Source organism: Microtus pennsylvanicus, chromosome 9 (assembly GCF_037038515.1).
Source record: "Microtus pennsylvanicus isolate mMicPen1 chromosome 9, mMicPen1.hap1, whole genome shotgun sequence".
Lineage (NCBI taxonomy): Eukaryota > Metazoa > Chordata > Mammalia > Rodentia > Cricetidae > Microtus > Microtus pennsylvanicus.
The window spans coordinates 48405251-48427667 of record NC_134587.1 but is presented as its reverse complement, the minus strand read 5'-3'; the positions used below and the strand labels follow the sequence as shown (position 1 = coordinate 48427667).

The window sequence follows — 22417 nt, the reverse complement described above, 5'->3', positions numbered from 1 at the left end:
TTATGACTGAAATGGAGAATCTTTTTACTTTGAATGCATTTTCAATACCAGGGATGGTGGCAGCCAAGTCAGAGTAAGCAGCTGCACAGTGTTTGTGGTATGTTTGCACAGATCCTTTGGGCTCACTGTAGCCTGATGCGACCCCACAGAGCAGGGATGAGGTGACATCAGCACACCAAATGCTGGGCTATCAGTAGACCCATCCACTATCCTTTCCACCTGCACCCTCACACACCTGCACCTTCACGCACCTGCTCCCTCACGCACGTGCTCCCTCATGCACCTGGTCCCTCGTGCACCTGCTCCCTCATGCACCTGCTCCCTCACGCACCTGCTCCCTCACGCACGTGCTCCCTTGTGCACATGGTCCCTCGTGCACCTGCTCCCTCATGCACCTGCTCATGTGCCTGCTCCCTCGTGCACTGCTCCCTCATGCACCTGCTCCCTCACGCACCTGCACCCTCGTGCACCTGCTTATGCACCTGCTCCCTTGTGCACCTGCTCCCTTGTGTACCTGCTCCCTCGTGCACCTGCTCCCTCGTGCACCCGCTCCCTCATTCACCTGCTCCCTCACGCACCTGCTCCCTCACGCACCTGCACCCTTATGCCCCCCTCAGTCTGTTTGCCCCTAGATTCTACCTGAATATCTTTTAAAAGTTATTTCTGCCTTTTGCTCCCATTGCCTCTGTTCTGCTGGGGGACCACTGCTCCCTGTGAGCCGCCATGGATTCACTGCTGCCAGACTCTCAAAAGGAAGTTCTGAAAAACTTGCTCAAACACCTTGTCTAAGTGACTTTCCTGTTGCAGTGATAGCACACATGACCAAGGCGACTTACAGAAGGAGGGGCGTGTTTTGGCTTATGCTTTAGAGGGATAAAAGTCTATCAAGGCAGGGAGGCGTGGCTGCAGGTGGAAGGCGTGGCTGCAAGTAGAAGGCAAGATGTTAAGAGCAAAAACCTGAGAGCACACATCCTCAGTTGCAGGCATGAAGCCGAGCGAGAACTGGAAGTGGTGTGAGCTTTTCCACTCTCGAAGTCTGCCCCCAGTGACATACTTCCTCTAGCAAGGCCACACCTCCCAGACCTCCTCTAACAGCCCCACAAACCAGGACCAAGTATTCACATCCTCAAACCTCTGTGGGACATTTCTCACGCATTCCCCCCCAGCCCTGGGCTCGGGATAGCCACAGTCCCTTGGGTCGCTTGCACTGGGGCTTGCTACATTTCTTCCTGAAATCCATGAGATTTTGTTCTTCCTAGGCAGAAGAGTTCTTGAAGCCCTGGGATTGGGGACAGCCACAAGCCCATTATGATTCGGAAAAGGCACTGGAATTAGTTTGAAATGGATTATAGAGAACACAGTTCTTGGGCTTGGGGACAGAGGTAGAGCATGCACGGGGCCCTGGGTTCAGTCCCTGGCACTGCCAGAAAACAAGCTGCTGCCCATCAGTAGCCGGGTTCTGGGGTGACGGGTGTGAGGCTTCCAGGAGGGCAGCCAGAGAAGCCCCACCCTGTACTGAAGCAGGCCTGGGTGCACCATTTTTTATGGAAAGAGAATGAATAATGTCCAGTTCTTAACAATTCCATCGTCAGCATCAAGAAAAAGAAATGAGAGTCTCCTTTACAACATCTAAGTGATCAAATCGGGATCGAATTTGCTTTGGGATCAAATTTTTGCCAGCGGCTGTGCCCACTTGGCCAGGACTCGAGTGAGGCAGGAGCTAGGCACATGCTAACCAGTGGTGGCTGCCTGTCTGTCCTGGCCTAGAGTCAGAACACAGGCTTGGCCGAGTCCCATTTTACAACCATATGGGAGGGGATGGGATCTCCAGAGCAGGCCAAGTCTTAATTGGGTGACTTGAGACGCCGAGGATAGGAGTTTGGGGAGCTTCCTTGGAATCCTAAATTCCTTTCCCCCAATCAGGCCATTAATATAGAAACCTGGCTTTAGAGTGACATTGCTTCCTGCGGAAGGAGTGAGATTAATTGCACTTTTCATGCCCTGTACCTTCTGCATTACCTGTAATAATAATGTACATAGATTAGGTAGGGAGGATGTTAAACAGGAGGATTTATGAACATTTGAATATTAAGTTGGTTATCTGTGGCTACCTTAAATGCAAAGTTGTCAAAAATAATTACAGTATACTAGCAAATACTGGCTACCAGAGACAATATAAATACCCTGAGTCAGTGTATATTGGGCTTCTGGTATGAATCATTTGCTCAACAAGGATTGGGAATGCGCTCTTCATATTTATGAGGAGGAAATGAAAGAGAGCACAAGTGGGTGAGGGGAGAGGAACCAGCAAAATTAATGGTGTTGTAGGCCTGTGGTATAAAAAAAGGAAGAAGGAAAAATCCCCGAGTGGCTGCCCCATGGAAGAGGGCCACACTCGGGTTGCTGGAGGCTCCAACAGGGCAGCCTCCCACTTTGTTTGCATGGAAGGGATTCCTGATGCTTGTTTTAATGGCCACACCACCAATGCTCTGATTTTATGATTAGGGCATTTTCTCAAGAGTGGGGAGGGCGAGGCTGCTAAGTGGTTTGCTGTTGACTTCTACAGAGTCAGCTTGTCAAGCTGAAAACATTCAGGCACAATCCTGATGAATGCCCAGCCATCTATGGGGCAGCAGAGCATGCCCAGTTGGCTAATTTCTCAGCAGAAAGCAGCGGTGGACTGGAAGAGCAGATGCCCCGCGGGGAAATAAAGGCAGCAGGTGCTTCCCAGGTTCTAGGCTGAGCCTGGCCTTCCTGTGTAGTCAGAAGTCTCCTCCACATCAAAGAGTGCCTGCTCCCCAGTACTGCACCGCAGTGCATACGGCTTCCTGAGCCCTTGCCCCCGAGCTGCGATAGCATGGAGCTGTTGGCAAACAGGGATTCTGAGAGAAGAGGGCAGGGAAAGTGCTGGGCAGAGACCACACATGCCACTCTGACTTCTGATTCCAGCCTGAGGCTTGTGTTTTACTTTGCTCCATAATAACCAATACTAAGCTGTCAGAATTTGGGTGACCATTTCCATTTGCCATCCAAGGGAGTCTGATTTGTTTTTTAACCACCAGCACCCACCCTGCTGAAAAGTGTGCCAGCAAATGTAGTTGGAATTTTCTTTGGGCTGCCAACCAGCTCTCAAATAAAGACACAGAGACTTACTGTTATGAATGCTCAGCCTTAGCTTAGGCTTGTTCCACCAGCTCTTTTAACTGAATTTGACCTCTTTCTATTCATCTACATTTTGTCTAGGGGATTCTTACCTTTCTTTCATTCCGTATGTCCTACTTTCCTGCTTCCTCCATGTCTGTATGTGACTGGCCCCTCAGCTCCATGGCATCTCTTTTTCTCACTGAGCCTAAATTCCTCCTCCTACTTACCCTGTACCTGGAAGTCCCACCTATACCTTCTCTCTTGCTATTGGCTGTTCATATTTTTATTAGATTTTTATTATAATCAGGTACCTTAGGTAGGCAAGGTAACACAGCAGTACATCTTTACAGAATTAAGCAAATGCAATACATCTTTGTATAGTTAAAGAAACAACACATCTTTGCATCATGGTTAAACAAATATTTCACAACAACCAAACATTTAGCCAATAATTATTGAGTCCCTACTGTGTGCCAAGAACTATAGAAGCTTGGTTGAGCAGTAGGAGCAGAGATCATTTTGTTTCCTATTTAGTGGCAGCAGATGGGGCCATCAGTGCACAGTTTTCGTAATGACATCTTCGAAGATGGTAGGTAGATGGTGTCTGTCTTAGTCACTGTTCTATTGCTGTGAGGAGACACTGTGATCAAGGCAACTCTTATAAACGAAAGCATTTAACTGGGGGCTTACCTCCAGTCCATTTTCATGTCAGGGAGCCTGGCGGCACACAGGCAAGAATGGTGCTGGAGCACTAGCTGGGAGTTACATCTGGTCCACTAGCTGAGAGAGACTCTAGGCCTGGCATGAGCTTTTGAAACCTCAAAGGCCATCCCTAGTAATGTACTTTCTCCAGCAAGGCCACACCTCCTAATCCTTTTCAAGTAGTTCCACTCCCTGATGAGTAAGCATTCAAATCTATGAATCTGTGGGGACCATTCTTATTTAAACCACCACAAAACCCAATTATAAACTGATAGGAAGTTAAAAGGAGCTTAAGGAGACAGTGTGTGTCTTAGTTCAGAAGGCAAATATTCCCTGCATGGATTTCAGAGGTGCTGTGCTCTCAGGATGGAGGTGGAGTCTGTGTTTCCAAGCTCAGAGATGAAGTTGAGTCCTCTCTCTAAACAACAGGGGACACTGGCCCAAGAGATTCCTGTGAAGACAGAGCCTGGGCTGACCCCTTAGATGTTTTCCCAGGACTGCAGACAAGCAAAGCGAGCGTGCATTTAAATGGGGCTTTGGAGGATAGTGTTTCTGCAGAGTGGGCACACAGAACATGTTGCCATAATCCTACCAGGAGAGATTTGGGCTGGAAACCCATTTTTCTTGCCTTAACTGGCTCTGATGAGGCTGCCATGACGCTGAAGACGTGAATATACTCTCCGCAGCAGCCCTGCATAGCGTTGATTTCTTGAGAGCCGTTTCTAGCATGAAGTGGAGGCTGCAAGTGCTGGCGTGTTCGCAGAGAATTCTCTCTTGCAATTATAGAATGGTGCTCCACCTACTATCTTCAAAAGATGTCTTTACGGAAACTGTGCACTGTGGACCTCTCTGCCACCACTAAATAGGAACTCTTAAGAGCCCCCCTAGCAAGTCATTTCAGAAGGCGTGGGATACGGAGGTGGCAGGGCTGCCATTCTGTTAGTTTATGATTCTTGGGATTTTTTAAAATGCATCTTGTTACTGAAAACTGTCTGCAACCAACAATCCCTTGGGTGTATGATCAGTCCCTCTTGAGTTCAGGTGCAACTCCTACAAGCATCCCAGAACTTCCTCTCTTAAAACCCGCTGACCCTGAGAGGTGGTGGGGTCCAGGTCACATGCCCACCTGCCCTCTGCTAGGGTCTGTCTACAGGGTACCTCCTCCTGAGGTAACGTGCTGGGGAACACTAGGTATGTTTGTTAACTAACGTGCTATGGTAAAGCTGCAGCAGTCATTGTATCAAATACACATCCTGAAGCCAGGACTGCAAGCAGACTGAGTGTTCCAATTAATAATCTGTGTGTCTTCTTCTTCCCAAGAGTCACTTGGGGAACGTGCTGGTGGACATGAAGCTCATCGATGTCAAGGACACATTGCCTGTGGGCTTCATCCCTATCCAGGAGACAGTGGACACACGTGAGTCAGCCCTTAGCATACAGGCCCGGGGGCAGTCTCCTTCTCTTCCAGGTGGACTCTTAAATACTTCCTGTGTGGTTTTCTCTGGAAACAGCTGAGGGGGTTTCCTGTGGATGGTGAAGAAAGCCTGTCACTTGTGACATCCACCTTGGTTCTCTGTGTTTCTGGAGAGTATGTGGAATCCTGCCTGCCCATGAGCAGAGGCACTTTTCTTAGAATGATGCCCCCTGCTGCTCGGGATATAGTTGGTCTTTGGTCTGTCCTCAGCTGTTGCTGAAGCCAAGCTTGGCACAAGACCCCAGAGCAAAAGGAAGGAAGGGCAGAGATCAAAGGATGCTTGGGGGCTGCACAAAACAGCTCTGTGCTGGTGTAGGGCTCACAGAGTGAGCAAGAGGCCTGAACCAGAAAGACTGTAAGTTAGAGCATGCAGGATCAAATTGGAGCCAGGTGGGTTGGCTCATAGCTGTAGTTGCAATACTTGGGACGTGGGGACAAGAAGATCCAGGATTCAAGGTCATCCTTCACTACTAACAAGAGCGTTAGGCCAGTCTGAGCTACGTGAAACCCTGTCTATTACAAAACAGCAACAAAATCTTAAAACAAATAAAAACAAGATTTGAATAGGCCAGATGTACTGATCTCTGAACTGAGCAACACTGCACTGAGTGCAGCGGCAGAGAACTGTGGGAAATGAAGAAGCTGCCTCAGGATCCTGCTGTGCAGGGCCGGGGCCTTGGGGTGCTGGTTGTAATAGCAGGGCTGGAAGATACTGTCAGGGGACTTCTTTACTTTGGTGTATATATGAACTCGCTTTGTTTGCAATTGCTCATAAGAGAACAGAGATCCCTTTACCTGTGAAATTCCTTTATGGAATTCTGTACCCTGTTCCTTGTTTTTATTTATATTATATTATGTGTGTGTGTTTCAATATTTCCTTGGTGCAAACATTTCTGAACCATTATTTCCTTGCCATTTTCTTGTTCACATTTCAAACTGAACAGCATCCATGTCCCCTCCCACCCCAGTGGAACTTACTTCAACAAAGCAGTTGATCCCTCTCTGACTGCTTTCACGTTTGCACTGACGTCCTAGCGAATGTCCTGATGCCGGTCGCTTTTAGCTGCCACTTTGACACAGCCTCGAATCACCTGAGAAGCCTGGATCAGAGTGATTGTTAACTGACCCAGCCCACTGTGGGTGGCACCCTTCGCTGGGCAGGAGGTCCTGGGCTGTGTGAGGGTGCAGGGGGGCAGCTGACTGTAAACTTGGAGGAAGCTTGTTTCTCTGCTCTCGACTGGATGTAACGTGACTTGAGTTCCTGCCTTGGCTTCCCCTCAGTGATAGCCTGAGTGTAAGCCAAATAAACCCACTCTTCCGCAGGTTGCCTTTGGTCAGGCATTTTATCACAGGAACTTAATGATTTAGAACACATATTTGCTATGTTTCATGTAAGGCCCCATGATGAATGCTTCACTCTCATGATGTCATTTTATCTTTACGAGACCTCTGAGGAGATGGATGTTAGGCCTGTTTTGCATATGAGAAAAGAAAGGCGCAGTGACTGCATCTTAGCCAAGTGCAAGAACACACCCACATACAAACACACACATACATATTGCATGCATGTGCATATACACATGCAAACATACACATGCATAAATACACATGGATACATACATGCTAACATGCACACAATACATGTAAATGCATGCCTATAATGTGCATATGCGCATGCATATACAAATGCACATGCATGCACACATATGCGCATAGATACACATGCACACATACATACATACATGCAGATGCACATACACACATGCTGCATGGACAAACACATGTACTAAGCATCTTGCACATACAGATTTTCTAAGTATCAGGAATTTTTTTAAAATTTATTATGTATACAATATTTTGTCTGTGTGTATGCCTGCGGGCCAGAAGAGGGCACCAGATCCCATTACAGATGGTTGTGAGCCACCATGTGGTTGCTGCGAATTGAACTCAGGACCTTTGGAAGAGCAGACAATGCTCTTAACCTCTGAGCCATCTCTCCAGCCCAGGAAATTCTTTTTTATAATGGTTTAAGATACAATTTAAATACCATGTAATTCACCCATTTAAAGAGCACAATCTAGTGCTTCTTGGAATATTCACACTCATGTACCCGCCATTATAGTCTTTTTGTCACCGCAGCTGTCCTCAAAGCAGGCACCGATGTCATGGAGACATTGATTTCCAGCCCCCACCAGCCGGTGCTTTCTGCATAGCTCTGCCTGTTTCTGGTAGTTCCTACACATAGTCATGTCAAACGTGGGAAATGACCCAGTGGATAAAGTGCTTGCTGCACAGACAAGAGGACCTGAATCCAGAGACCAAGCAGGAAACTGCAGGAACGGCCCTGTCTGCCTCTGAGTCCTCTGTTGGAACTCTAGTCTCTGCGGTGTCCTCATGTTCCGTCTGGCCTGCTGCTTCTGCTTGTGGAACCCCAAGCAGGTCCTCTTAGACTCCTGGCTCAGTTTACCCATTTGTCAGGCCAAGAGGGTACTCTCTGCCTTGTAATATTGTTGGAGCATACAGATCTCTTTCTAGTTGGACTTGACCTCCATGAGGGTATCTCAGTGTCGGCAGCAGCAAAGGCTTCGTTTCCCCATGCAGCCCTCCTCTTTGTTTCACTGTTTAAATTGTATTTAATTTGTAGTTCGCTATTTATTAGCAAGCCTGGGTGCTTTTGTAAGTGTTTGCTAACTTTGCCTCTTCTTAGGTGAATTCTCTGCTTACAAAATAAAATGACCTTGTTGGTTTGTATTCATTCCTGCTCTGTTTTCTTCCTAAGGTTTTCAAAGTCTTAAACATTTTCTTGATGTTCATTTTGACAGCTAATTGATGTATTTGATGTAATTGCATGGCGATGGCATAGCCACAGGGATTTCCCAATCTGCATTTCCGGTTTGTTGAGCTCATGCAGTGAGGAGACCCTGTTGCGGGCATGTGCTGTGACTGTGGGGGGCCCATTGGTTCTGACTGGGAGTTCAGTCCCCATGTTTGCATCTTCTGTTCTCCGGAGGGTCCTGTGCTCTGTCAGGTGTCTAAGCACACCTGTGGTCATGGGACCATTTCTCAAAGACTTCCTGGGGACAAAGAACCTCATGGTCAGCCCAATTATCTCCTGAGAGTACTTAAAGCCTTGATTTTATGAAGTCAGCCAAAAAGATGAGACTCCTGTAATTAATTTAAAATATAGCCTGTTGCAGTCCATACAGCACTTAAACACTGGAAGACTGTTTGCTTTAGTAAAGTGCTGTGTACTCTCCCTGTGTTCATTAGCATGACTGAACACATTTCTATTGACTATGTATAATATGTTTACTTAAAATGAGGCCTGCTTACGCATGTGTAATGAGTGAGTGGATCCGTCCTTGACTTAGCTGGCTGCAGATGGAGACTTAGCTGGCTAGCAGAGTACCGTTTACCTCAGGGAAGGTCTGAAAGCCACAACTGCCTGACTCAACCTGGCTTTTTAAAAAGATAGCCACATTTCCCCAAAACATAACAAAGACCAAACAGTACTGCTGATTCTACCAGGCCTGCAGGCCTGCAGAACCGCTGTTCCCCTCTCTACCTGCAGCAGGACCGTGTCCAAATGGTCACAGATTCTACAACCTGAGGGTCAGTCCCAAGGTCAGATGTTAAATGCACACTGGGCTGCCTTGCCATCGCTCCTAGCTGTTCTTTATTGAACACTTATCATGTGCCTAGAACTGGCCAAGAAATCATGTTACCACACAACATCTACCCACATGCCGCCTAAGTGGGCTTCCACCAGGTCCCTTTTACAGATGACAGAACTGAGCTCAGGGTTTAAGTGACTTCTGAGGTGCCAGTGCCAGCAATGGCAGGTCTGGGATTCCAACCCAGATCCTACTGATGGAGCCAGATATGAGACTGAGGCAGGAGGATTACAAGTCTGAGACTGATCTACTAGGGTACATAATGAAACCCCGTCACAAACAAAACCCACTACAGGCAACTGGGTGCTCAGAGTGGAAAAAATAGTCTTCCCCAGAGAGGGCATCTCCAAATGGTGGGCCCTGAAATCGTGCACAGAAAACATACAGACTAACAGGTCGTAGCTATATATTTAGGAATATATACAGCAACAATTAATAATGTCAGGGGTCATGAATTTAAGAGAGAGACGGGATGTGTATGGGAGGACTAGAGGGAGGAAAGGGAAAGGGGAAAATGATATAATTATATTTTAATTTTAAAAAATGTCTTAAAAATTAAAAAAAAAACAAATCCAACTGGAAGACTCATGGACTGTTGGGAAACGTTCAGAACGGCAGATAAGCCGCAGTGCTACCTCAGTGGGCAGCGCCGTCCATTGCTAGAGCCCAGCACACCGCGAGCAGGCTGGACAAGTGACAGAAGAGAGCCACACTGGCTCTCACCCCTGCTCACAGTCTGCCTTAGATGACAAAGGCTGGGGAAGAGGAGTTAGGCTTTAGATGGAACTTGAGCTCATCAGTGCAGAAGGAATGGCAGACTCTGGAGAATTGCTGTTTTGAAACCCAGAACCAAGGTGTGGCTCTTAGCTACAAGCACCCTGAAAAACCACAGCCAGGGCCGTGCACGGGAGTGTTGTGATCCAGGTCTTTGGCCAGCACTGTGGGACACAGTGGTCCTGGGAGCTCACACATGAACTGCCTTCTAGAAAGGTCTGAACCTGGACCAAAGCCAGCCAGCTCTAATGTGCTGCTGGACGGAGGCAAAACAACTGCTTTGTTTTGTTTTTCCTGCCTCTCTGTCACAGAGCACCAAGGAGCAGGGAGGGGTGGTTACAGAGTAAAAGGGACCCAAGGGACCCAAGGGACCTGCCAGCCCACTGCAGAGCACGGCCTCAGATGTGGAGTGAGGCAGGGCAGGGCAGGGCAGGGCATTGTGTCGTGGTGAAGAAACTGGAATTCAGACTATGAGTTCAGGAGTTTCTTTGTTTTGGGTGGAAATGGCAGGGACATGGCAGCCATGCCTTCCCGGGTGGGGCTGGGCAATATGACCTAGTGTTGGGGGTTTGTTCCATATATCCAGACAGAAAAATTAGAGGAGTGTGCTGAGCAGGAGCAGGCAGCTCTGCCCTGCAGCTCGCACCCCTTGGGGTGTACTTGAAAAAAGTGAAAAAAGGGGGAGCCTTGCTGTGGCGGGGGACATCCACGGGCTGCGGCTGTGGGACCATGGCAGCAGATCTGGGCGCTCTTCCCGGGCCAGCGTGTCTGGGGTCAGCCCTGCACACAGGGCAGGGTGACTGGTGTACTCTGTTGTCATCGCCTGCCCTTAGGAGCCTCAAGAAAGGCAGGGTTGGAGCTTAGCCCTTCTTCCAGGACAAGGATGACCCATCCCTTCTGCTTCCCAAAGCGGAGAGGAGGTGGCATCTCTATCAGACTCACACCTTTCTGTTGTCCTTTCCTTAGAGGAGGTGGCCTTCAGGAAGAAGAGGCTATGCATTAAGTTTATTCCCCGGGATTCAACTGAAGCTGCCATTTGTGACATTCGCATCATGGGCCGGACCAAGCAGGCCCCTCCCCAGTACACATTTATTGGGTAAGTCTCAACTGTATTTCCACACAGATCTCCCTCCCCTGGGAGTGCCTGGGCCACTCCTGGGACCAAGACTGAGAAGTCTGTGTGGCTCACAAGGCTCAGCCATAATCCATGGCTCTCAGAGTTGGTGCTCATCACTGACTCTGACCTCAGTCTCCCTCAGCTGATAGTGTAGTTCCACCTTAGGGCCTTCTGTGTCCGGTACAGTCACCTTCCAGGCCACTCTGCATGCTGCCCTCAGCGCCGCTGTGGGCCTCACCTCCTCACAAGCTTATCAGCGTGCGGCATTTTATGGCTAACGTTTTCGTGCCACTGGACAGATCCTGTGTGTGGGAGAGAATGACAAAGGTCCTGCCCTCACAGAGAGGCTGTTCTGAAGAGAGAGATGAGCAGTTAGCATGGAAATAGACAAGGTCGTCTCAGACCGTGGGGGATGTAACTGGGTGTGAGCTGGGGCTGTGCCAGTTATGACAGGAGGCGGGCTACTAAGCAAAGACCTCAGAGATAGGAGAACCAGCTGTGAAGGGAGGCAGGTGATGAGCAGAGTGGGAGTGAGCGTGGCACGTCCTGGGGACAGGGGTCCACCTGTGGGCACACAGGTCCTGGTCACCTGCAGCCTCAGAATGAGCGGGGCCTGGCTCCAAAGCTGCACTGTAAACTCCAAGTGCAGGCAAATCCCAGCCTTCACTTTGGGCCCCCATGCCCCTGAGTGACAGGAAGTCCCACCCAGAGTGACTTAAACAAGAGGGAACATTTTTTGGCTGGCATTATTGCCAGGCTTCGGCAGGCAGAAGTAGGAACTCAGAGGATGAGAACACCTCATTTCCTGCCCTCTCAGTCCTCTGGTGGGACCCCACCTGACACCTGTTCCTCTGTGGAGACATGGCACTGCTGCCCTTTGGCCAGAGTTCAGTGTCCTTGGGCTTGATCCATCTGCCCACCATCAGGTGCACCCTACCTGGGCACTGTCATCTGGGAAAGGTCATTCCCTCATTGACCCGCCTGAGCTAGAAGGACAGACTGCTTCAGCAGAGCTTAAGGAAGAACAGTGAAGTAGGATAGCCGTCAAAATGTGCAGGAGGTAAAAGGTCGGGTAGGTGGGGCTGGGGCGGGGCTGGATGAACTGAAGAAAATGGATGTTTATTGCACTCAAGGGGTTGAGACTAGGTTCTTGTAGCTGAGGTTGCTTTAACCTCTTCCACTGTGGGTTCATGTACTTCAAGATGGGTTTGGTCTGGGCATTAGTGGTAGAGCCCATGCTTGGGGTACGCAAAACTCAGCTCCATCCCCTGCACCAAAAATGAACAAATAAAGGAAAAGCTCCCATGCCTGCAAATCCTGTTTTGCATCCTGAGTTAAACTAACTGTGCAAGAAGGTTACAGGGTTTGGAAGCAGTTATAGAACAATCTCACATCACCCACACACTCCCATTTACACACGCAGCACACACAGCACAGCCGACCACTGCACTGTTAAAGTGTACTGCATCTGTTGTTTGCATCTCTCATCACAACACTATTTTTTAATAATCTATTTAACTTTATTTTATGTGCATTTGTGTGAAGATATCAGATTCTCTGGAACTGGAGTTTTAAGACAGTTGTGAGCTGTCATATGGGTGCTGGGAATTGAACCTAGGTCCTCTGGGAGAACAGCCGGTGCTCTTAACCACTGAGCCATCTCTCCAGCTGCCTACAATACTATTTTTAAGAGATGCAATTTTAACTGTTTTAAACAATTCTGAAGAATGGATTTTTTAAAATAAGTACTTATCTTGATACACAAAACTAGAATCATCTTCCTGGTATAATTTTTTAAATTGTCGAGGTACAATTTTTATTTCATCTTGGACGATAACATACTCTCCTGGAAGACATAGCATGATTTTAAGAAGAGAAGTGAATTGAGGATTCAGTACCAAAGTGCCACATGACAAGGGCCTGAACTTGTGCTCCGAGAGGCAGAAAGCTCAGACTGGGAAAGACACAGCCTCCACTGAATCAGGCAGGCTGTAGCAGGGGCAGCCTGCAGCCGGGTAGAGATGGATGGACTTGGTGGTACTGCAGCTGGGCTCGCTCTTTGGATAAGGCAAGGTCTGGTTTAGAATAGCCCCCAGGCTACACCCAAGATCCACAGGATAAATGTCTTTTATTTTTGGAAGAGATGCTGCCCCTTGGCTTCTAGTCCCACAGACACCATTTGGGGGCAGCAGAGAGGACTTGCATGTGGCAGAAATCATTCCATCTCATTGCCAAGGGTGAGCTTGCCTCATTCGCTTCACAGGTGTGCAATGTGGGGCACGGCCACTGTTGCTGTCAACACCACAGAATGTGTGCATCTACTCTTGGTTGTACCTGTTTTGTGGGCTGTGAGCCTCCGGTTTGAGGATTTGAAGCCATCTTCCCAACTGACCTTGGAGTGAGGCCACCCACAATGACCCCCTGCATTGAGGGGCCAAATCCTGACATTTGGAAGTATTGTGTGGATTTGAAGAATCCTTCTCATGCTTAGAAATCAGGCCTGTGTCTGCCAGGCCCTTCCCCAACTGCCTCACCCTAACCACATAGAGTGCTTGAGACCAGTGGGATGGGAAAACAAAGAGTGCAGACATGCCAGCAAGTCAGGCAGGATGCTCAGGTGGTAAAGACGGCCACATCACAAGCTTGTCTGATGGCTCAGCTGCAGTCATGCTAGGCTCTGGCTGTGGCACCCAAGGCATGAAGGGAGATGATGGGGCCTGGCTTACATGGTGAGAGTGGCCTCCCTGGGGTTTGAGATCATTCCTAATGAGGTAGAGTTGGCTCTGTGGCTCAGGTCAGTGCTCCAAGCTCAACAGCACCTTGAAGGCTTTCCTTTTCTCCTGCAGGGAACTGAACAGCATGGGTATCTGGTATCGCATGGGCAGAGTGCCAAGAAATCACGACTCATCTCAACCCACCACGCCTTCACAGTCGTCAGCCGCTTCCACCCCAGCCCCAAACCTTCCCAGGTGAGGCTTTGTTGAGGGTCTCACATGTGCATCTCTATGGCCTTAGGTCCTGCCAAGCCAACAGTTTAGATGACACCCGCTTAACATTTGCTGAAGATTTGCAGAAGACTGGACTTGGGCCTTAGGAAGTCCCGGTCAGAAACCTGAATGTTCCACGTGTGGAAAGGCCTCTTGCTATTCTATATCATGGGCACACTACAGGTTACCAACACAGCAGGAGGTGTGGCTCAAACTTGGTTGGCCAAACCAGGTGTTGTGTCTCTCACCCTTAATCCCAGCATTCAGAGGAAGAGAGCAGAGGCAGACTGGTTGTGAGTTCGAGGCCAGCCTGGTCTACATAGCAAGACCAGCCAAGGCTACATATTGAGACCCTGTCTCAAAAACCAAACCAAATAAAACAAAAACACAAAAACTGTCTTGCCATTCGAGTAAACTTAGAGACACACTGGTTTGTGTGCCAGCCAGGTGACCAGGGCCCTGGTTTCCAGAGGGCAGAATTCTCTCTCAGCTCTGCCAGCCACTCATCGGAAACCCTGCAGGACTAGTTAGCTGCCCGTGACGTTTGTTCTTTCTAGGGGCTACGAACTAGAAGTCTTTAGAAAGTGGCAAGTTTTGGGAAGGGTATATTCATTGTCATAATAATTCATTCTGCCAACATCATTTCAGGTCATCACCTGTGCTCGTGAGGTCAACTTAGATTAGTTTCTGGTGCTCATGGTCAGCTCAGGTTTGGGTTAACTGCAGAGGACGCAAAGCCCTTGGGACTCAATTGCCTTGAATAAATAGAGCCAGTCCCTAAAGATACATGTGGTCTGGAAGGACCCAGAAATGGGCATTACCTCAGGCAGTTGCTAATTCCTGTTGCATGGAATGAAGCCACTCTAATTTGTTTCCTGTTTAGTGTGGGAAAAACAAAACAAAACACTGACCAAAAGCAACCTGGAGAAGACTGCTTACTTGGCGTATACGTTCCTGCCGCAGTCCATCATTGCGGGAAGACAGCGCAGAAACTGATGAATCAAGAAAATGCCCACACAGACTTGCATACAGGCCAATCTGATGGAGGCATTTTCTCAGTGGAGGTTCCTTCTTTCCTAATGATCCTAGTTTGTGTTGAGTTGACAAAAAACGTACTGTACAGGGTCCCTACTGTCCCAGAAGAAACAAGGCTTTTCTGAGCTTGCCTGTCACAAGAGAACCAGGGTACCTACGCCACAGCAGGCAGCTCTAGGAGCTGGTGGAGTTGCAGGGTGGCATAACCCAACGCAGTGCTTCTAAGGCTTATATGTTTTATGACCTTGGTGCACAGTTTATGGTTTACAATGGCTGCAAGGAAATTGGATCAGTTCTGTTTTACTTGCCAAATAAAACAAATGTCAAAATAGTCAATATAAAATGTATTCTAATTTGGCTGAGTTAAGTCAGCCAGCCTTCAGGAGGATCTCCTCCTGTATGCAAATGCTGCTGTGTTTCTCTCAGCTCTCCTCTCTGCCTGGGTGTTGATTTACAGGCAGTGTGCGTGCTTGTGTGAGCCTCTTAAGTCATCTGGGTTTGGTGTTTTATCTTTCATGAATTGACTTGGGGATTTTATTCTTTCCTATCCAGCATCTTTGTTTTGTTTTGTTTTTTGAAAAGAATTTCTAGTTACTTCAATTTTCTATTGAAGACAGGAAGGGTTGGGCATGCTAATTTGTTCCTCCAGATGCTGGGTCTCTGTAAGGAGTGACAGCTTCACAGTAACTGAAGACTCAGCTCCCCATAGGCTGCATCCCCACCCCCGCCCCTGTGACTTTCAGTCGTCCTGTCCAGCTCCAGGCTCCAGAGTTAAGTCAGACTAGTACCCCACACTTCCTTTCCTGTTCCCTCCTCCTGTGGTCACAGGACAGTGCCTCCCTGTGTCTTGCACCCCTCTGGGCTGCCTGTGCTGAAGTCACACTGGGTGAGCAGTCCCCCACTGTCACGGTCACTGCACATGCTTCTCTAACAGGGAGGACCCCGTGTGGCTACACCTCCCGGTGACTCCCCATCCGTGAGCACTGCAGAGTTTTTCAATCACAAGAGCAATAAATGTTTGTGGGAAATTGGCAAAATATAGAAAATAATAGAAAAACAAAACCTGTTTTCAGTGAGCAAATTCTCATAACCTTTTGGTACATTTCCTTTGAGCTCCTTCCCCTGTGTACTGTTATGTAGGTGACATCATCGCATATATAGCACGCTCATGATTTTCCCATGGAGCGGAAAATCGTAAATATCAGGTACTTCCCTGGTCTTTGTGTGGGGACACCTGATTCAGGCACCAAAGCATGGCTGCCAGGAGCGTGGTGGGGGGTGCCCTCTACTGGCCACCTAGAAGGTGGCAGGAAGCATGCTGGGAGGGAGCCACGAGCCAGAGGGAGATGGAGTGGGGGTGGCAGACAAGCTGTCTCCTGAGCCTGGAAATCTCAAGCCAAGAACATGAGCTCTGCCAACACTGGGGTTTAAAGCCTTCCCGGCCGCTTTTCGGAGAGCTGTCATTTCCAGCTTTACCTCAGACAAAAGGGGCATTTGCTGACCTTTTCACAGGTGACGGCCGTCACCTTCCTCGTCGCAGCCGCATGGCTTGCTTTCTCTTTTGAGCCTGCGCCTTCCCACTGCTGCAGGGCGTTCTTGATGAGACTCGATCCAGAGCCTCCTCCCTGCCTTCCGGAATGGAGCTCTCAGGGTCTAGCATTCTGGTTGGCGATGTCCAACTAATTGATCATTGAATGCAGTGGAAATTGTGTCAAAAGCAGCATAAAATGGCTTGGCAGAATTCACCCTCTGTACAGTGAGCCTGGTTTCACCCGCAAACTTCTGCTTAGGTCTCTAGGGCAAGCCACTTTGTCCAGGACCTGGAGCCTTGCATCTCCCTCCGGGCAGTGAGCAGGGATGCTTCCTGTTCTGCTCTGGGCTGACACATGGGAGCACAGATGCCAATAGTGAATTCACCTTCAGACAAAGCACCCACGCCTCTCGCGCATGGGGTCTGTGTGACTGTGGGGAAGGTGAGCTCTGTGGCTGCCCAGACCAAGATTTGAGAAGCTCCAGGGATCCATGGTGGAGAGTGTGTTGCCTGGGTCAGTTTGCTGAGCAGTGGAATCAGAAGCTTGATAAAGATGTCAGAGTCATGCTTATCAAGTCCACAGATGTCACAGTCACCAAGGAGAGCAGGTGTGCCCAAAGATAGGGTCAGGCCTGTATAACTCCACAGTCGCTGCACCCGTGGGAACAGGCAGTGGGTGCGAAGAAGGACCTCCCAAAGGTCACATGGTCCACAGCACAGGCCAGAAGACCCGACCCAGAGGCAGAGAGTGTGTATGTGTGTATGTGTGTGTGTGTGTATAAGTAACTAATCTACTGATGGATTTGTACTTGAACAGATAATTGGGAAATGGTAGACACTGGAAAGGTGAGACTCTATAGGAGGAAGTGAGTCACGCCCCCCCTGCCCCCCCCCTGCTTTCTGGACACCTTGAGGTGAGAGGTTCAGCTCAGTTACACGCTTCCCTGCACCGCAGAGTAACAGAGCTGGCTGGCCGTGAACACTTGGCATTGAGACCCAAGCCTTTCCTCTCAGCATTGATATCCAGAGGGGCGAGTCACACCTTAGTCAGAAGTGCTCATCTCCCTCCTTCCCCCTACCCTAGTTCCCACTTGCTGTGATGAATACACTGGCGAGTGCAGCTTAGGGAGGAAGGATTTCTTTCAGCTGTTTCTCCAGGCTGCAGTCCATCCTAGTGGGAAGCCAGAACCCAGGAGCTCAGCCATAGCCAGGAACTGGGAGCTACGGACGCCTCGTGCTTGTGCTCGGCTTGCTTTATTCACTGTCATACAGTTCAGGATCCCTGCCTAGGGAATGGTGCCACCCACACTGGGCTGGGGTTCAAACATCAGTTAACACGCCCGCAGGCCAACCTGGTTTAGGCAGTTCTTCGCTGAGACTTCCTTACAGGTGTTTCTAGATTGTGTCAAGCTGGTAAAACCAACCACAGTACTCCTCCCTTAGAAATCCAGGTTCAACAGACACCTTGCCTGGGGAGGGGGCCCGGGAGGGGTAGCCTTTGTTAGGGGCATGTTGGGATGGCTCAGAGTAGGTGTTGGCCACTGAAGCCTGCTCCAGATTCCACAGGCACTGCCCCTTCCACTCAAGTGCTGGTGGCAGTGACAGAGGCTCCAGTGGGAGGAAAGCTGCCATATCCCTGGGACGGGCACAGACAGGCCTTGCAGAATGCCGGGCATCAGTGGTGCTGACAGTATGTCTCAACCCAGCATTGCTGTGTTTAAGCAAACAGTTCCTGTGTGACTCCCTCCAGCATCCATCTGAAATAAGTGGCTAGGACCCCAGTGTGCTGGACATGCTAATACAGTTCATTTCAGTGTAGACCTTGAATGGGGGATGCCTAGAAGCTGGAACATGCACACAGCGGCTGTGCTCTGCCCCACACACCGGCCTGGAGTATGAGTTCTTGTTTGTACACCGTGGTCCTGAGGAGAAGCCCTATCAGACCTTCCTGTCCTTCATGGACACCCTCCTACTGCCCCACCAAAAGCCACAGAGTAAACCCCTCCCCACACACACTCTAGCACAACACACACACACACACACACTCTAGCACAACACACACACACACACACACACACACACACACACACACACACACACATTTTCCAGCAGTGGATCACAGCATTGTCCCCTCAAGGTGCAGCTGCTAGGAGCCATTCCCTGGTGTCAGTCAGCCGAGCTTGCCTCTCTGTGGCCTGGTGCTTGCTGCTTAGAGGTGTTTGAGGATCTCCCAGTGATTTGTCAACTCCCAAAAAGTTGTCAGTCAGTTTCCAGAGTATGTTTCTCAGTGACAGACATAATTGTACTTAACTCTTTGCATGAGTATTTTCGTTCCGTGACAGATAGTCTGGGAAATGGGGCATTTTGATGGCAGAAGGTCTGTCACACGCACTTAGTCTTCCTCTCAGGGACACAGGGATTCAGTCACAACTTTTGCATGTCAGTGTCAGGTTTTGAGAGCATAGATCCTGCTGACCTCAAACCTGGTTCCATCATTCAGGTCCAGGGCTGTCATCTGAAAGGTTAATGGCCCTTCCTGCAGGAGAAAGGAAATCATGCCACCTCCTCACTGCTGTCATATCATTGTCACGGCCCATGAGCCTGCCCGATCCTGCCTCCCTGCTGGACCCAGGGCCCAGTTCTGCTGCCTCATGAAATGTTCTGGTCCACTAGCAAAGTCAGTCCTCTGGAGCTGAAGCCTCAGTTGCTGGATGGAATCTTCTCGTCTGTCCCAACAGCCTCAAACCTTGTGACTGCCTCCTGTCAGTTTTCAATTACAGATTATCTTTGCACCGCAGATGTAACTGCTGCTTCCCCTGTTGAGGCAGGACTGGAGTGAGACCCACACACTCAGGCCAGGGAGGCAAGGCGGTGTCTTTTCTTCTCGTGGTTGTGTGTGCTTCCTGTTGTGCATGATAGAAGACGGGTACTGCAGGCCTGAGCCCGTGAGAGTACCAGGAAGTCTTGGGGGCGGGGCGGGGGTGGGCAGAGCATATCTCTGCCCTGAGCGATGGAGTGAGATGCTGTGCTTTGGTGTGGGCTTCTTCATTTCCAGAAGGGCAATGGTACCCTGCCTCCTGGTCAGGTTAGCAGACAAGGCTGAGAAACGGCTCCAAGGAATTGTTCTTCCCTGCTAGTGGACATGCCATGGCATGAGTTGCTCTTCCACAGCGAGCCACAGGGACTCGGAGGCAGGTGGGCACTCCATGCTGCTCCTGTCAAGAGAACTTGGGGTTCAATGCCACTACAGTTAGGTTTTCCTTCTTTCACATGAAACCCACCCAGGTTTTGTTTAATGAGATAGTTTTTAAGGTACAGACCACGGTGTGGAGTTCCCCCCCCCCAGGTGCACAAACATTTGCTCTGAGGTTTGAATCCACTCCCTAGAGAGGGCCAACAGCTGGCTATTACAAGAGAGCCCTTGGAGGGGCCAGGCCTGGGCTCCAGAGCCGGGACAGGGCTGAGGCTGCTGGGGAGCAGCCACTATGAGAGTCCCTCCTGTGCTAGCTAGCCTCTTCCCTCCTTAAGAGTTAGGCTGGACACCCTCTTGGCCCACGGTCGCCCCAAAAGAGACTGGTCACACAGAAACAGCGATGATGATGGTTCGATGACACTGAATTGAAACCTTTCAGCCGTGCTATTTCTGTTGATGCAGGGAGTGGAGGGATGAAATGCGGCTGCATATTGGTTAAGACCTCTGAGTCCCAGGTGCTCAGCATGTGGGAAATATTTTCAGAAAGTGTGTATTGACTGTATAATATGAGCTGGTCAGTGTGTACTTCCACCTTCCTTTCACATGTATTGTTATACAGTCATCCAGAGAGCAGAGACCCACACAGCAGTGCTGGGCTGCCCAGTCCTGCCTCAGGGACTTTATAAGCAATGAACACATGTTCTAATAATAGCCCCATGGAGATCAAAGAAGTTAGAGTACTTTCCTAGTGTCCCATAGCTGGTGTGTCAGAGCCCAGATCTCAGCCCATAGGCCAGCTCCCTTCAGCTTGCAAGCTCCCCATGCGCCCATAGCCTGTGATCACATGGTTCCTAGTTGTTGAGAACTGGGCCTATTCCTGATACCCGGCTGTCTTAGACAGGCAGCTAGAGTGGGAAGTGGGCGGCAGGGACTTCCCAAGGATTATAAGGGTTAGACAGCGTCTCCCCAGCCCCCTGACTGAACATAATGTCAGTAGTCTAAACTTAAACTACACGGGTCCAGTGCAGTGCCCTTGAGCTGTAGCTGCTGGCCAGAGACCCTGCAGTCCACACAGAGGTCCCATGGCATCACCCCTCACACGGCTCCACCACCCTGCTTCGGCAGGGGTCCGGGCCCTGAGGGTATTGTGAAAGCCACCTGCCCAGTGGCCTCTTCTGAAGCCAAACCCAGCTTAGTACTGGTGTCAGGGTAATTCTGGAGGAGAAATTTCATTAGGATGCAGTTTGGTATTGTTCGGTATGAATGATGACTTTAGGCTGAGCAATACACTTTTAGATATTAATTTTTAATATGGCGTCTTGGGAAGTCAAGGCTTCTGTTTAATGAAGAATTGACTATTAGTCAATATGGCTGCTACCTCTGAGCCACGGCGGCTGTCAGCCCCTCACACCAGGTTTTAACAAGGTGTCTGCCGCTCGCAAATTCGCTAGAGCTCTGTAGCCTTTGTGACATAGCGAGGGTGGCTTCTGCATGGAGGCCATCCTGGGTTATGGGTGCCACGTCCTCTCTGAGGCCCGCTCTCCAGTGCAGTCAGCTCCCAGCTTTGGAGAAAGGCCTTTTTCAGAATTATGAAAACAGTTCTTCGTGTGTCGGGTCAGATTTGTCAGTTCACTTTGGGGTTGGTTTTGTGAACCTGACCACTTAGAGGAGGACGTTTTACCTTTCATCAGAGTGGAAGCTGACATTCGGTGTGTAGGTAGCTCTGTGGAATATTTCACCTGGGTCTCTAGTGGAAATCTGAAACAGTACAAATGCGCATTCGCCAGCACCTCCCTCAGCTAGACTGCTCTCTTTCAAGACAGGGTTTCAGTTATTAATTTGGATATTTAATAAAATCCTTTGCCTTCAGTAACTTTCAGAAAACCTTCTGAGTTTATGTGGGTTGGATTTTTGCCCATGGGTTGGGTAAAATTCAATTCAAATATTCTTCATGAACAACATATGTTTTCTTTCTAGTTGAATGATATTAATAGTGAGTATTAGAATACATACAGTTATCATTTCAACTACAGGTTTCTGAGCACCCTGTAGTGGGCATCATTTAAACGCTTATGTACATGCCTGTAGTTGTGCATGTGTGTGCATCTTTCCTAAGGCAAACAATCCGGTCCCTCTTTTTAGAGCGAAGACTGGCCTGCAAAGAATGAGGCGTAGGAGACGCCAGCACTAGAGCTCAGGGCCACAGGCACACCCTGCTTGCCTGCAAGGAGCCTCAGGCCTCCTGGCTTTTCAGCCCTTTGCCTCGGTGTTTCCTGTAGCCAGCAGGTATGATCTGGCATCAGACCAAACACAGCTGTCCATCCCGTGGCTTACATCCCACCTCCCCCTTCGCCAGAGCTTTATTCTGCTAACCAAGATGTTTTCCACAGCTCTTAAGATGGAGTGAGCTGGAGGAGGAAACTGTTGCCTGGGGTTCTTGGTCAGGGTCTGGGGCTTTGAGCACCGCCTGGCCACTCGCCTGCTCTGGGCTCTCATGCATGCAGCTCGTTATAGGCTTGGCCGCCTGCTCCTGAAATTCAGCAAGGCGGCCATGTCAGCTGGAAGGAGATGAAAAGCCAGCAGTGCCCATGTGTTCCTGGTCTTTAGAAGTTGGGTCAGCAAGGTTTAGAGACTTTTTAAATATTTCAGTTTATAGGATTAGACTTGATCATCTGGGATGGAAGGGTGCTGCCCCAGGCCAAGGCTTGGCTTTTTCTTCATTTCTTTCATATGAGAGGTAGGTGTTTGACATTGCACGGTTTGAATGTAATAAAACTTAAGTGTAG

The 22417-nt window shown here is 49.4% G+C and overlaps 1 protein-coding gene across 1 annotated transcript in view; it reads left to right on the top strand.

The window, feature by feature from the left end:
• Nucleotides 1-22417, top strand: part of Mvb12b (multivesicular body subunit 12B) — a 157288-nt gene that overhangs the window by 44028 nt on the left and 90843 nt on the right. The window contains exons 4-6 of the mRNA XM_075985937.1: nucleotides 5167-5263; nucleotides 10735-10864; nucleotides 13732-13854. Of these exons, the coding sequence (XP_075842052.1) occupies nucleotides 5167-5263; nucleotides 10735-10864; nucleotides 13732-13854 (350 nt within the window). The remainder of the gene's footprint in view (nucleotides 1-5166; nucleotides 5264-10734; nucleotides 10865-13731; nucleotides 13855-22417) is intronic.